The sequence below is a fragment of the Halichoerus grypus genome, chromosome 13, assembly GCF_964656455.1.
Source record: "Halichoerus grypus chromosome 13, mHalGry1.hap1.1, whole genome shotgun sequence".
In the NCBI taxonomy this organism is placed as follows: Eukaryota; Metazoa; Chordata; class Mammalia; order Carnivora; family Phocidae; genus Halichoerus; species Halichoerus grypus.
In genome coordinates this window covers 88,213,479-88,224,423 of record NC_135724.1, presented here as the reverse complement: position 1 = coordinate 88,224,423, position 10,945 = coordinate 88,213,479, and the positions used below count along the sequence as shown (strand labels likewise).

The following is a 10,945-nucleotide window of genomic DNA, read 5'->3' as shown; positions in this document are numbered from 1 at the left end:
TAGTTATAAACCACACGCTCGCTATGCAAACAGGGCTTCAGGACCAGTCCTTAATTCCCCGTCAAATTTTCCCTAAACAAGAATTCCGCAGTCACCACTGCACTCAGTCTGGCCTTGACTTCTGAACTTTGGATTCTGGAGGGCAGAGATCAGAGTGCCAACCCGGGGTCCTGGAGTGTGGCCTTGGCTCTGTGCCTTGGCTCTGCCCCACTGACTAGTGGCCTTGGGTAGTCACTCCCCTTCTCTGGGCCTGACAATATGACCCTGTCCACTGAGGCTGCAGCCAGATCAGAGGCTCCCAAGCCTAGGAGCTTCCAGGGTTGGGTCAGCTTCCGCCCGCCCCTAGGAAGGCCAGGAGGCCAGGGGTGGGATCTGCTCGGTGTTAAATACTTCTGTCCAGCACTCCACTGGCCTCTTGTCCCAGTCTCAGAGCAGGAAGTTTGACCAAGATCAACCATGGTAAGTGCTTGCCTGGGAGGCAGGGCAGCCTCCCCAGTGATGATCTGCGGTGAGGCTTCCAGAAGCGCCTTGTGTCTGAGCTTCCAAGTCTTACTGTCCTTTTCTTTCTCCTTAGACGACTTACAGCGACAAAGGAAAGAAGGTAAGTAGGAGGGGAAATGTGGGGTCAGGGCCCCGGGAGACTGGGATGTCAGCAAAGAGCAGAAAAGGAACTTCAGCGGGTATGTGATGTCCAGGATGCACACTCAGGCTCATCTCTCCGAAGAAAAACTTTACCTCTTCTTAAATTCCTGCTAATCTCTTAATCCTGTCTAGCAGTTCTTTCTAGATTTTTTTTTTAATGTGTAATCTCTACCCACACTGTGGGGCTCAAACTCACAACCTCGAGATCAAGAGTCGCATGCTCTACTGATGGAGCTAGCCAGGTGACCCTGGAAGTTCTTTCTAAGGTCTAACTTAAATCCGTGTTGCTGTAGCAGACAGCAGTTCCACTTTGTGAAATCTGGGCAGGCCTCCCAAGGGGGCTTTCTGATCCCCAACATCCAGGAGCTTGATTTCTCCATTGGAAACCTCTTTTGAGGCTTGGCAAGGCTGCAGGGTGTTTGGCTTCTCAGTTTTGGAATTAAGGCTGGGACAAGGAAAGTGGTTAGGGGACACCTCTCCATCCACACTTTTCTAGACCCACTTCCAGAGACTTAGCTTCTCCCCTTCTCTCCTCCTGCAGCCTCAGAGAGGCCGATTCCTTCATTTCCACTCCGTGACCTTCTGGGTTGGCAACGCCAAGCAGGTAAAAGCTGGGGCCAGGTATTAGAGTGGGCAGAGGGCGGGCCAGAGGGCCTCCTGGACAAGGGTGGTTCCCTGGCTGGGCCTGTGATTGGCCGCTGTGTGGGGAGGATCAGAGCCAGCGTTGGGACCATCCCAGAAATACAGACGCTCTTTAGATCCTAATTACACAATCAGGGCCTCGGACCCCAGCAGGAAACCTATCTGATGTCGGAATGGGCCAGGGAGCCGCCTTTCTTCCCAGGACGGACTCTGTCCCTGGGGCAACAGGGCAGCCATGCCAACGGGGACTGGAGGCTTCAGCCGGGGGGGCGTCCCCCAGGCTGGCCCTCAGGAACCCGGTGGCAACTCTGTGATTCAGGCTGCGTCATTCTACTGCAACAAGATGGGCTTTGAACCACTAGCCTACAAAGGCCTGGAGACGGGTTCCCGGGAGGTAGTCAGCCATGTGATCAAACAAGGCAAGGTAAGTCCCCACCCCAGGACCCCACTCACCCAGGCCAGCCTCTCTGCCCCTGCTGGTCTCTGAGTCTCCTAAGGGCTCTGGTGCTTGTGGGTGAAGCAGACCAGGAGGCCCTTGCCCCAGGCCCACCTGGTTCTCTCCCAGGATGTCTGGCGAGGATAAGGGAGCATGAACTGAGAGCCGCCACCAGCACCTCCTTTGGCCCCTTCGTACAACAGACCACAGGGACCTCAGTCTCATCTCCTTCTCGGCCTCGCCCAACTCTGGCCTCACAGATGTTTGGGAGAAGTTGACAGAGGCCTTAGACATCAAAGCTGAAAGTCTGACTAGTGCCCTGATCCCTGGGAATCCTGGGGCTCTCTCCCATGGGGGGGCCTGAGCAACAGCTCATCTCAGAGGGGAAGCTGAGGCAGAGAAGGGGCTGGAACCCAGGGTCAAGGAGTCCTTCCTGGCTGGGAGGGGCGATCTGATCCAAATGCCCCACTGGGGTGTCTCACAGGTGGGTGGGGAGGAAGGGATGGGGGTGCACCTCCACATGCTGGCCTGAGCCACCAGCTACACCTCCTCTCTCCTCTCTGCCTTAGATTGTGTTTGTCTTCTCCTCCGCCCTCAACCCCTGGAACAAAGGTGAGGAGGCCCAGGAGGTTCAGGGTGCCAGGAAGTGAAGACATGCTATTGTGGGTTGTGGTTGGGCTCAGGGACAAGGGAGTGGGTCTGGTTCAGCGAGGGTTCCCCAGCCTAGAAGAAGATGGAGCCCAGAGGCTGACAGAGAGGTGAGGGAGCCATGATTCCAGCACCATGACCTCCCCTACCGGCCACAGAGATGGGCGACCACCTGGTAAAACACGGTGACGGAGTGAAAGACATCGCTTTTGAGGTGGAAGACTGTGACTACATCGTGCAGGTGAGCCCGCACCGGGGCTGCCCTCTGCCTGCCACGGGGACCCTGCGGTCAGGGCTGGAGGACCCGCCATGTTGGAGTGACGAGCCCAGACACTGGTGTGATGCACACCCGAGTTCCAGGGATGCCCTGGCCCTTGCTAGCTGCATGCCCTCTCACTGAGCCTCAGTTTCCACATCTGGAAAACAGGGACAACCACAGCAACTACCTCACTGAGGTGGACACAGAGGACCTGAGACCATAATTACCACTTCTTGAGCACGACTCTGAACCAAACACCATATTCAAGAAGCAGCTTAGAGGTTCAGAGCATAGAAGCCAGAGGCCCACTGCCCAGGTCTGAATCTTATTATCTGTGAGACTTTGGGCAAGTGACTTAACTTCTCTGTGCCTATAGATCTCATCACCTATAGAACGGAGACAAGAACAGTACCTTTCCTGTAATGTTGCTGTGAGGAAGAAGGAGTTTGGTAAATACCTTCACCAACGCCTGACATGTGATAAGCATAGCCATGCAGTAAGGTTTCGCTACATAAAGGCATGAGCCGTGCATGGAAGGCACCCCGCAGAGGGTCTGATGCACACCAGGTGTTCAGTCAATGGGAGGGGTCTTCTATCCCACCGCCTGGTTTACAGATGGGGAAGCTGAGGACTGGAGAAGGGGAAGGGCCAGAGTGAGTTAGCAGAGGTGGGACACACCCCCACCCCCACCTGGTTTGTCTCTCATAGCTCCAACTCTGGGCCTGGGCCTCAGTTTCCCTATCTGCCAAACAGGCACAAGGCACGGGTGTCAGGGGCAACAGCTGAAGCTGGCTGTCGTTCCTGCCTGGGTCTGGGAAAGCAGGATGAGCCTGTGGCAGGACGAGGCAGGACCACGGGGCAGCCAGCCAGGGCTCCGGGAGGGTCCAGCACTTACTGCCTCCCTGACCCATCTTCTCTGCAGAAAGCCCGGGAACAGGGCGCCAAAATCGTGCGGGAGCCCTGGATAGAGCAAGATAAGTTTGGGAAGGTGAAATTGGCCGTGTTGCAGACGGTGAGTTCGCTTCGGTGCCCCTAGCCCTCCTGCTGTCAGCTCCCCTGAGATGCCAGGATCCCCACCCCCATCCCCACCCCCACTCCCTCATGCCATCCCACCCTGGTGCCTTGAAGCAGACATTCTCCTCTAAGTCTCACTGCCTGTAATGCTTGGCCAGTGTGCAGAGGCTGATGGGAGCTACCAGTCCCCCCCTGATGCTTCCCTTCCTCCCCTGTGCACGGGGAGAGTGTGGGAGGCAGGTGGCAATGACAGCACAGGGATGTAAACTGAGGACAAGGGCTTTGAAGAAGGGGGCGAGTGGGGTCTGGGGAAGACTTTGGGCAAAGCACTCCACCTCTCTGGGACTCTGTTTAAATGAGCAAGGACTGCAGCTGGACCATCTGTGTGGCCTGGGAATGCTACTTAACCGTTTCTTCAACTATAACCCCATCCAGGGTCATTGCAAGGCTCAAGTGAGATCATTCCTGCACAGCGTTTAGAACAACGGTACCTGGTACATCACAGACACGCAGCAAAGGTTCCCAAGTCTGTGTTACTGTCATACAGAGATGACCACAGGTCCCACCTCCTCAAGGTTAAATACAACTTAAAGATTGTTAACATGATCGAAAAAAAAAAAAAACCAACCTTTTTTTAAAAAAGATCTTGGGGCGCCTGGGTGGCTCAGTCGTTAAGCATCTGCCTTCGGCTCAGGTCATGATCCCAGGGTCCTGGGATCGAGCCCCGCATCGGGCTGCCTGCTCCGCGGGGAGCCTGCTTCTCCCTCCCCCACTCTCCCTGCTTGTGTTCCCTCTCTCGCTGTGTCTCTCTCTGTCAAGTAAATAAATAAAATCTTTAAAAATAAATAAATAAGATTATTTTTTAAAGATTTTATTTATTTATTTATTGAGAGTGGGGAGAGGCAGAGAGAGAATCTCCAGCAGACTCCATGCTGAGCAGGGAGCCCAACACGGGGCTTGATCCCACGACCCTGAGATCACGACCTGAACCGAAATCAAGAGCCAGTTCCTTAACCAACTGAGCCACCCAAGCGCCCCCTTAAGATTTTATTATTAAGTAATGTCTACACCCAACGTGGGGCTTGAACTCACAACGCCGAGATTAAGAGTCTCACACTCCACCGGTGGAGCCGGCCAGGCGCCCCAGAACCCTTTGATATAATTTGAGCCAATGCCCTCATCATTCTCACTTAGTCAATACATTTGTACTGAGCACCTACAATGAGCCAGGCACTGTCCTAGATGCTGAGGATCCCATGATGAGCAAAACAGTGTCCCTGCCCTCACAGAGATTCTGGTCCCATGGGGCAGGCAGACGGTCAAAGAAAGTCCCAAACAAATGACAGACTGCAATTCATTTCAGAGAGGGGAAGTGACTTGCCCAAGATCACAGACAGAGTTAGGGTCAGACCCGGGGTGGAACCGTGTGGGCACCGGGAGATGTGGCCCAGTCTTGGCGGGGATGGGACCACAGGGGCCAAGCCTGGTTGTTTTCTACCCATAGTATGGGGACACCACACACACCCTGGTGGAAAAGATGAACTATAGCGGCCGGTTCTTGCCTGGATTCGAGACCCCAGCATCTGTGGACCCCCTACTTTCCAAGCTGTGAGTGCCCCTCGGGCTTGGGGGGGTATAGAAAGTCCTGAGGGTGGTGGAAAGCAATGCCCTGATCCTCCATGCAGACTGAGCTTCTCTGAGGGGCAGAGCATCTGGGAGGCTGCTGGGGGACTCCTGAGGGTCACTAAGGGGTGGCTTGAAGAGGCAACACAGAGGTTAAGCACCTAGGCTCTGGAACCAACTGCCTGGGCTCAAACCCCGGCTCTGTCATTTTTTTTAAAGATTTTATTTATTTGAGAGACAGAGAGAGAGAGAGCATGAGCCAGAGGGAGGGGCAGAGGGAGGGGGAGAAGCAGACTCCCCGCTGAGCAGGGAGCCCAATGCGGGGCCCAATCCCAGGACCCTGAGATCATGACCTGAGCCGAAGGCAGACGCTTAACCGACTGAGCCCCCCAGGCGCCCTATGGCTGTGTCATTTTCTAGCTATTTAATCTCCGTATTTACTTTATTCCTCTCTGCCTCAGTTCCCCATCTGTAAAATGGGACTAGTAATAGCGTGCAAGTCGACACCAGTAAGGTGGCTCTAGAACATGCTATGTCACAGTGAGCGGCTACTGTGGGGAGGGGGAGGTTTAGGAAGTAGCCCTCTCCTCACCTCCTGACGGCTTCCTCCCCCGAAAGGCCTAGCTGCAGTCTCGAGATGATCGACCACATTGTGGGAAACCAGCCTGATCAGGAGATGGTGTCTGCCTCCGAGTGGTGAGTCCCTGGCCCAACCCCTCACTGCAAAGGAGACAGGTCCGCTCCCCAGTTCTCTTCTCGAGACACTGGACTGGGAAATGGAGCAGAAGGGCGAGGGAGCTTAGCTTGATGCCCCTGAGTCATCTGTTCCCTGAGGATCAGAGCCTTTAAGGCTCAAAGGGACCCACGGGTCCTCCCTCTGAGGGCGTCACAGTCCAGGGAGACCTGGAGGAAGTCTGTCGCTACCCCAAACAGCGCCCTTGCGCAAATGAGAAGCAAGTGCCCTTCTCAAAGGGCACTTCTCTCGGTCGGACCCTTGCCATACCACACAGATCTTGTTACAAGACACTTCACGTCCACCCGAAGGAAAATTGTCAGAATCAAGGTACATGTGTTCAGTGGGTATGAGGTGAATGGTGGTTCCTTTCTGGAGGCTGCTCAGGGGCCAAATTCTGGAAGGTGGAAGTAGGGGCAAGGAGCCAGTCCCTGGCAGGCACACAGAGCCGTGTCCTTATGGCCACCCCACAGGTACCTGAAGAATCTGCAGTTCCACCGGTTCTGGTCCGTGGATGACACACAGGTGCACACAGAATACAGCTCTCTGCGCTCCATCGTGGTAGCCAATTTTGAGGAGTCCATCAAGATGCCCATTAATGAGCCAGCACCAGGGAAGAAGAAATCTCAGATCCAGGTGGGGCCTCCCCTGGACTCCGGGGGCCTGGCTGGGGAAGAAGAAAGCAGGGAAGAGCTTTGAAGGCTCCTGAGGAGGCAGGAATATGGGTGATAGGAGCCAATGACCGTGTTTGCCTTGTTTCCCTCCCCCAGGAATATGTGGACTATAACGGGGGCGCTGGGGTCCAGCACATTGCTCTCAAGACCCAAGACATCATCACAGCGGTGAGAAGCTCATTCCTGGTCCTAATTCACCTTTCATCTAGCTCCAGAGCCAAAATGGAGGAGGGAGTGGGGGGCGGGTAGTGGCAATCCTCAGCCCCCTTGGCCAGCCCAGATGGCTGACTGGGCTCTCTTACTGGTTCCTGCCACTCAAGTGCAGGCACATTCCCACCCCAGAGAGTTCCCTTTCCCTGCTGGCTTTAAAAGTAGCAGGTGCCAGAGTAAAAGAGGAAGCCTGGATTCTAGTCCAGTTCTGCAAGTGACTTGCTGTGTGTCCCCTGGGGGATTCAGCCCCCTCTCTGGGCTTCAGCTGCCTCACCTTGAAAATGAGGATATTAGGCTACAAGATTGACTAGGTCCTTTGAGCCAAGTTAAATGCGCAGACTCTGTGGAACCGGCCTATTCCTAAGGCAGCAGTATATCAAAGTGGACACGAGCCTGACTGTCCCTTTCCATCCTGGCCTAACCAAGAATTCACTGCATGACCTTGGCAATTTCACCCATTCATTCACCCACTCAGTAGATGTGTACTGGGCACCTACTATGTGTATCGGGCACCCTTTTAGGTACTTGGGATACATGAGCTGACAAAACAATAGTCTCTGCTTTAGTGAAGGCAGAAAACAAAACAAGGAAGATACATGTGCTAGATGGTGTGAGTGCTCTGGAGGAAAACCAAGCAGGGCAATGGGAGAGGGAGGGTGAAGGACACTGCACGTTTAAACAGGGCGGTCACGAAAGGCCACATTGAGAAGGAGACATCTGAGAACACAGAGTTGGAAGGAGGGAAGCATGGGGACAACTGGGAAACGTGCCCCGAGCAGAAGCGACAGGCAGGGCAGAGGAAGGCTGGAGGCACAGCAAGGACATCAGTGTGGCTGGAACAGAATGAGCAAGGACGAGGGGGTAGGAGGTGAGGTCAGAAGGTGGGAGTGAGGACAGATGGTAAGGGCTTTGAATGTGACTCTGAGACAAGACACCACTGTGGGGTAAGCAGAGGAGTGGGGTGATTTGACTTGTGTTTTTAAATAAAATCACTCTGGCTACAATGTTGAGAATAGATATTTAATCTCTTGATGCCTCAGTTTCCCCAGCTATGAAATGGGGATAATAATTGTCCAGATACCTCAAAAAGTGACTGCATGGACATAATGAGGCAATACACGGAAAGTGCTTGGGAGGCAGGCACATGATGAGAATTCGGTAAACGTGAGCGATGGCTGTTCTTCTAACTGGGCCCACAAGGGGACTGGCAGGCAGGGGAAACTAGGATAGGGACTCTGCCTCCTCCTGGCTAGGGGTGTTGAGCATGGAGAGAGGAGGAGACTGACCTTGACCCTTCCTTGAGACAGATTCGCCACTTGAGAGAGAGAGGCATGGAGTTCTTGGCTGTTCCACCAACGTACTACAAACAACTTCGGGAGAAACTCAAGTCGGCCAAGATCCGAGTGAAGGAGAGTATTGATACCCTGGAGGTGAGGCTAGTGCAGGATCCTTGAGTTTGAGCTGGGGACAATGAGCCCTGAGTTCCATCTTGCCTCACAAACACTGTCTATGCGTTTACCCTGAATTAGGCATTGGGACACAGAAGGAAAACCAGACCAGGTCCCCACGATCATGGGACTTGCAGTCTGGTGGGGAGATAGATGACAGGCAAATAAATAAATAATAACACAAACACCATCGGAGAGTTGATGCTGTGCAGAAAGTTAAAACAGGCTACCACGGAGAGTGACCTGGGGCTACTTCACCAGAGGTGATCTGGGAGGGCCTCTCTGAGGAGTTGACTTTTCAGTGAACTCTAAACAATCAGCGGGAGATGGCTGTGTGAAGCTAGGGGAAGGACAGTCCTGGTGAGTCAGGAGAAAGCTCCAAGTGTCTGAGGAACAGAAAGAAGGCAAGAATGGATGAAAGGAAGTATTTGAGGACTGGCCTAGGTCACTGAGGTAGGCAGGGGCTGATTCCTCTTATAGCCTCTTTAGGAGTTTGGATTTTGTTCTTCTGTGGCCAGACACCACTGGAGGATTTTGTTTTGGTTTGGTGGTGTTTTGTTTTTGTTTTTAACAGCTTTATTGATATAAAAGTCACATAACATATAAGGCACTCTTCTAAAGTTTTTTTTTTTTTTTGGCAGAGAGAGACACACACACACACAGCGAGAGAGGGAACACAAGCAGGGGGAGTGGGAGAGGGAGAAGCAGGCTTCCCACTGAGCAGGGAGCCCGATGTGGGACTCGATCCCAAGACCCCGGGATCATGACCTGAGCCGAAGGCAGACGCTTAACTACTGAGACACCAACGCGCCCCTAAAGCACTCTTTTAAATTCAGGGCACCTGGGTGGTTCAGTCAGTTGAACGTCTGCCTTCAGCTCCGGTCATGATCCTGGGGTCCCGGGATGGGCTCAAGCCCCAGGTCGGGCTCCCAGCTCAGCTGCTCAGTGGGGCTCCCTGCTCAGCAAGGAGTCTACTTCTCCCTCTCCCTCTGCCCCTCCCCCCACTCCTTCTCTCTCTCTCAAATAAATAAAATCTTTTTTAAAAACTTTAAAAAATAAAGTGCACCATGCAGTGGTTTTTAGCTATTCGTTATGTTGTGCAGCTATCATCAAAATCAATTTTAGAACATTTTAATCACCTGAAACTTCACACCCTTCATCACCTCCCAGTCCCTCCATTACCCGCCCCCCCCCCCGCCCCGCTCCCTGCAGTCCTAGGCAAGCATTCATCTGTCTTCTGTTTCTATAGATTTGCCTATTCTGAACTTGTCATATAAATGGAATCATGCACTATGGGATCTTTTGTGTCTGGCTTCTCTCACGGAGCATCATGTTTGCAAGGTGCATCCAGGTTGTAGCAGGTGTCAGTGCTTCCTTCCTCTTTGTGGCTGAATCATAGCCCATTGTGTGGGTATATCACATTTTTCTTATCTATTCATCAGTTGATGGACATTGGGTTGTTTCCGCTTTTTGGCTATTACTGTGAGTAATGCTGCTGTAATCATTCGTATACAAGTTTTTGTGTGGACCTATGTTTTTAATTCTCTTGGGATTATACCTAGGAGTGGAACTGCCAGGTTATAGGTAACCCTATGTTTAACCTTTTGAGGAATCGCCAGTTTTCTCCCGGGGCTGCAAGCATTTTACATTCCACCAGTAACATAGGAGGGTTCTGATTTCCACTGGAGGACTGTAAACAGGGGAACGACATGATCTGATTTTTAAAAGATCCCTTGGGGTGTCTGTGGGGAGGATAGATTGTAAAGAGGCAAGAGGGAAGCAGTGGAACCTGTGCAGAGACCACTGGGGTGGGTGATCCAGGACAGCCTTGACGGTGGCTTACACACGGACTGTGGCGGGCAGGTGGTAACAGGAGAATTTAGGGATCTATTTGGAGGTGTCTGGAACTGGGGGAGAATGGGATCTTTTCTTGACTTTCGGGTGCAGGAGCTCTGACGGGCTTTCTAAAGACTCCACCGTGCCCGATTGGAGTGTGGGCCAGCCGCCCCTCTAACCCAGCCTCCTGTCTCCTACCTAGGAGCTGAAAATCCTGGTAGACTACGACGAGAAAGGCTACCTCTTGCAGATCTTCACCAAGCCCATGCAGGATCGGCCCACGCTCTTCCTGGAAGTCATCCAGCGCCACAATCACCAGGTACGAGCTATTCCCGACAAGCCCCCGAAGCCAGGCAGGGTAGCACGGTGGGCTTTCTCTAGACCCGCAGCTCACCTTCTTCTCTCTCCCGCTCCAGGGTTTTGGAGCCGGCAACTTCAACTCACTGTTCAAGGCTTTCGAGGAGGAGCAGGACCTGCGGGGCAACCTCACCGACTTGGAGAACACCCGGACCCTGCCGGGCATGTAGGCCCTGAGGGCCCAGCGGCCCCACCGTGGCCCCACCGTGGCCCCGCCCACCCGCAGGCGTACGGTGGGCCACGCCCTCAGGTCTGGAACACGCCCACCCACCCCACGGACCCTGAACTGCAAGCCTTCCTTACTGGCCACTCCCTCTAGGCCCCGCCCACCAGCCCGGTACACCCAGGCGCTGACCACGCCCCCCTCGGTTGGGCCCCACCCTGCTCCCGCCCTCCGGAATAAAGCGGACCGGGGTCCTGTGA

At 53.8% G+C, this 10,945-nt stretch overlaps 1 protein-coding gene across 1 annotated transcript; it reads left to right on the top strand.

The window, feature by feature from the left end:
* The first annotated feature begins 333 nt into the window (after positions 1-333).
* On the top strand, positions 334-10,945 carry HPD (4-hydroxyphenylpyruvate dioxygenase). Its single transcript, XM_036085043.2, has 14 exons — positions 334-459; positions 575-601; positions 1,184-1,246; positions 1,604-1,708; positions 2,290-2,332; positions 2,527-2,609; positions 3,550-3,639; positions 5,146-5,249; positions 5,883-5,960; positions 6,471-6,633; positions 6,768-6,839; positions 8,189-8,311; positions 10,368-10,484; positions 10,582-10,945. The coding sequence occupies exons 1-14, from the start codon at positions 457-459 to the stop codon at positions 10,690-10,692; spliced, it is 1,182 nt and encodes a 393-aa protein (XP_035940936.1). The 5' UTR covers positions 334-456; the 3' UTR covers positions 10,693-10,945.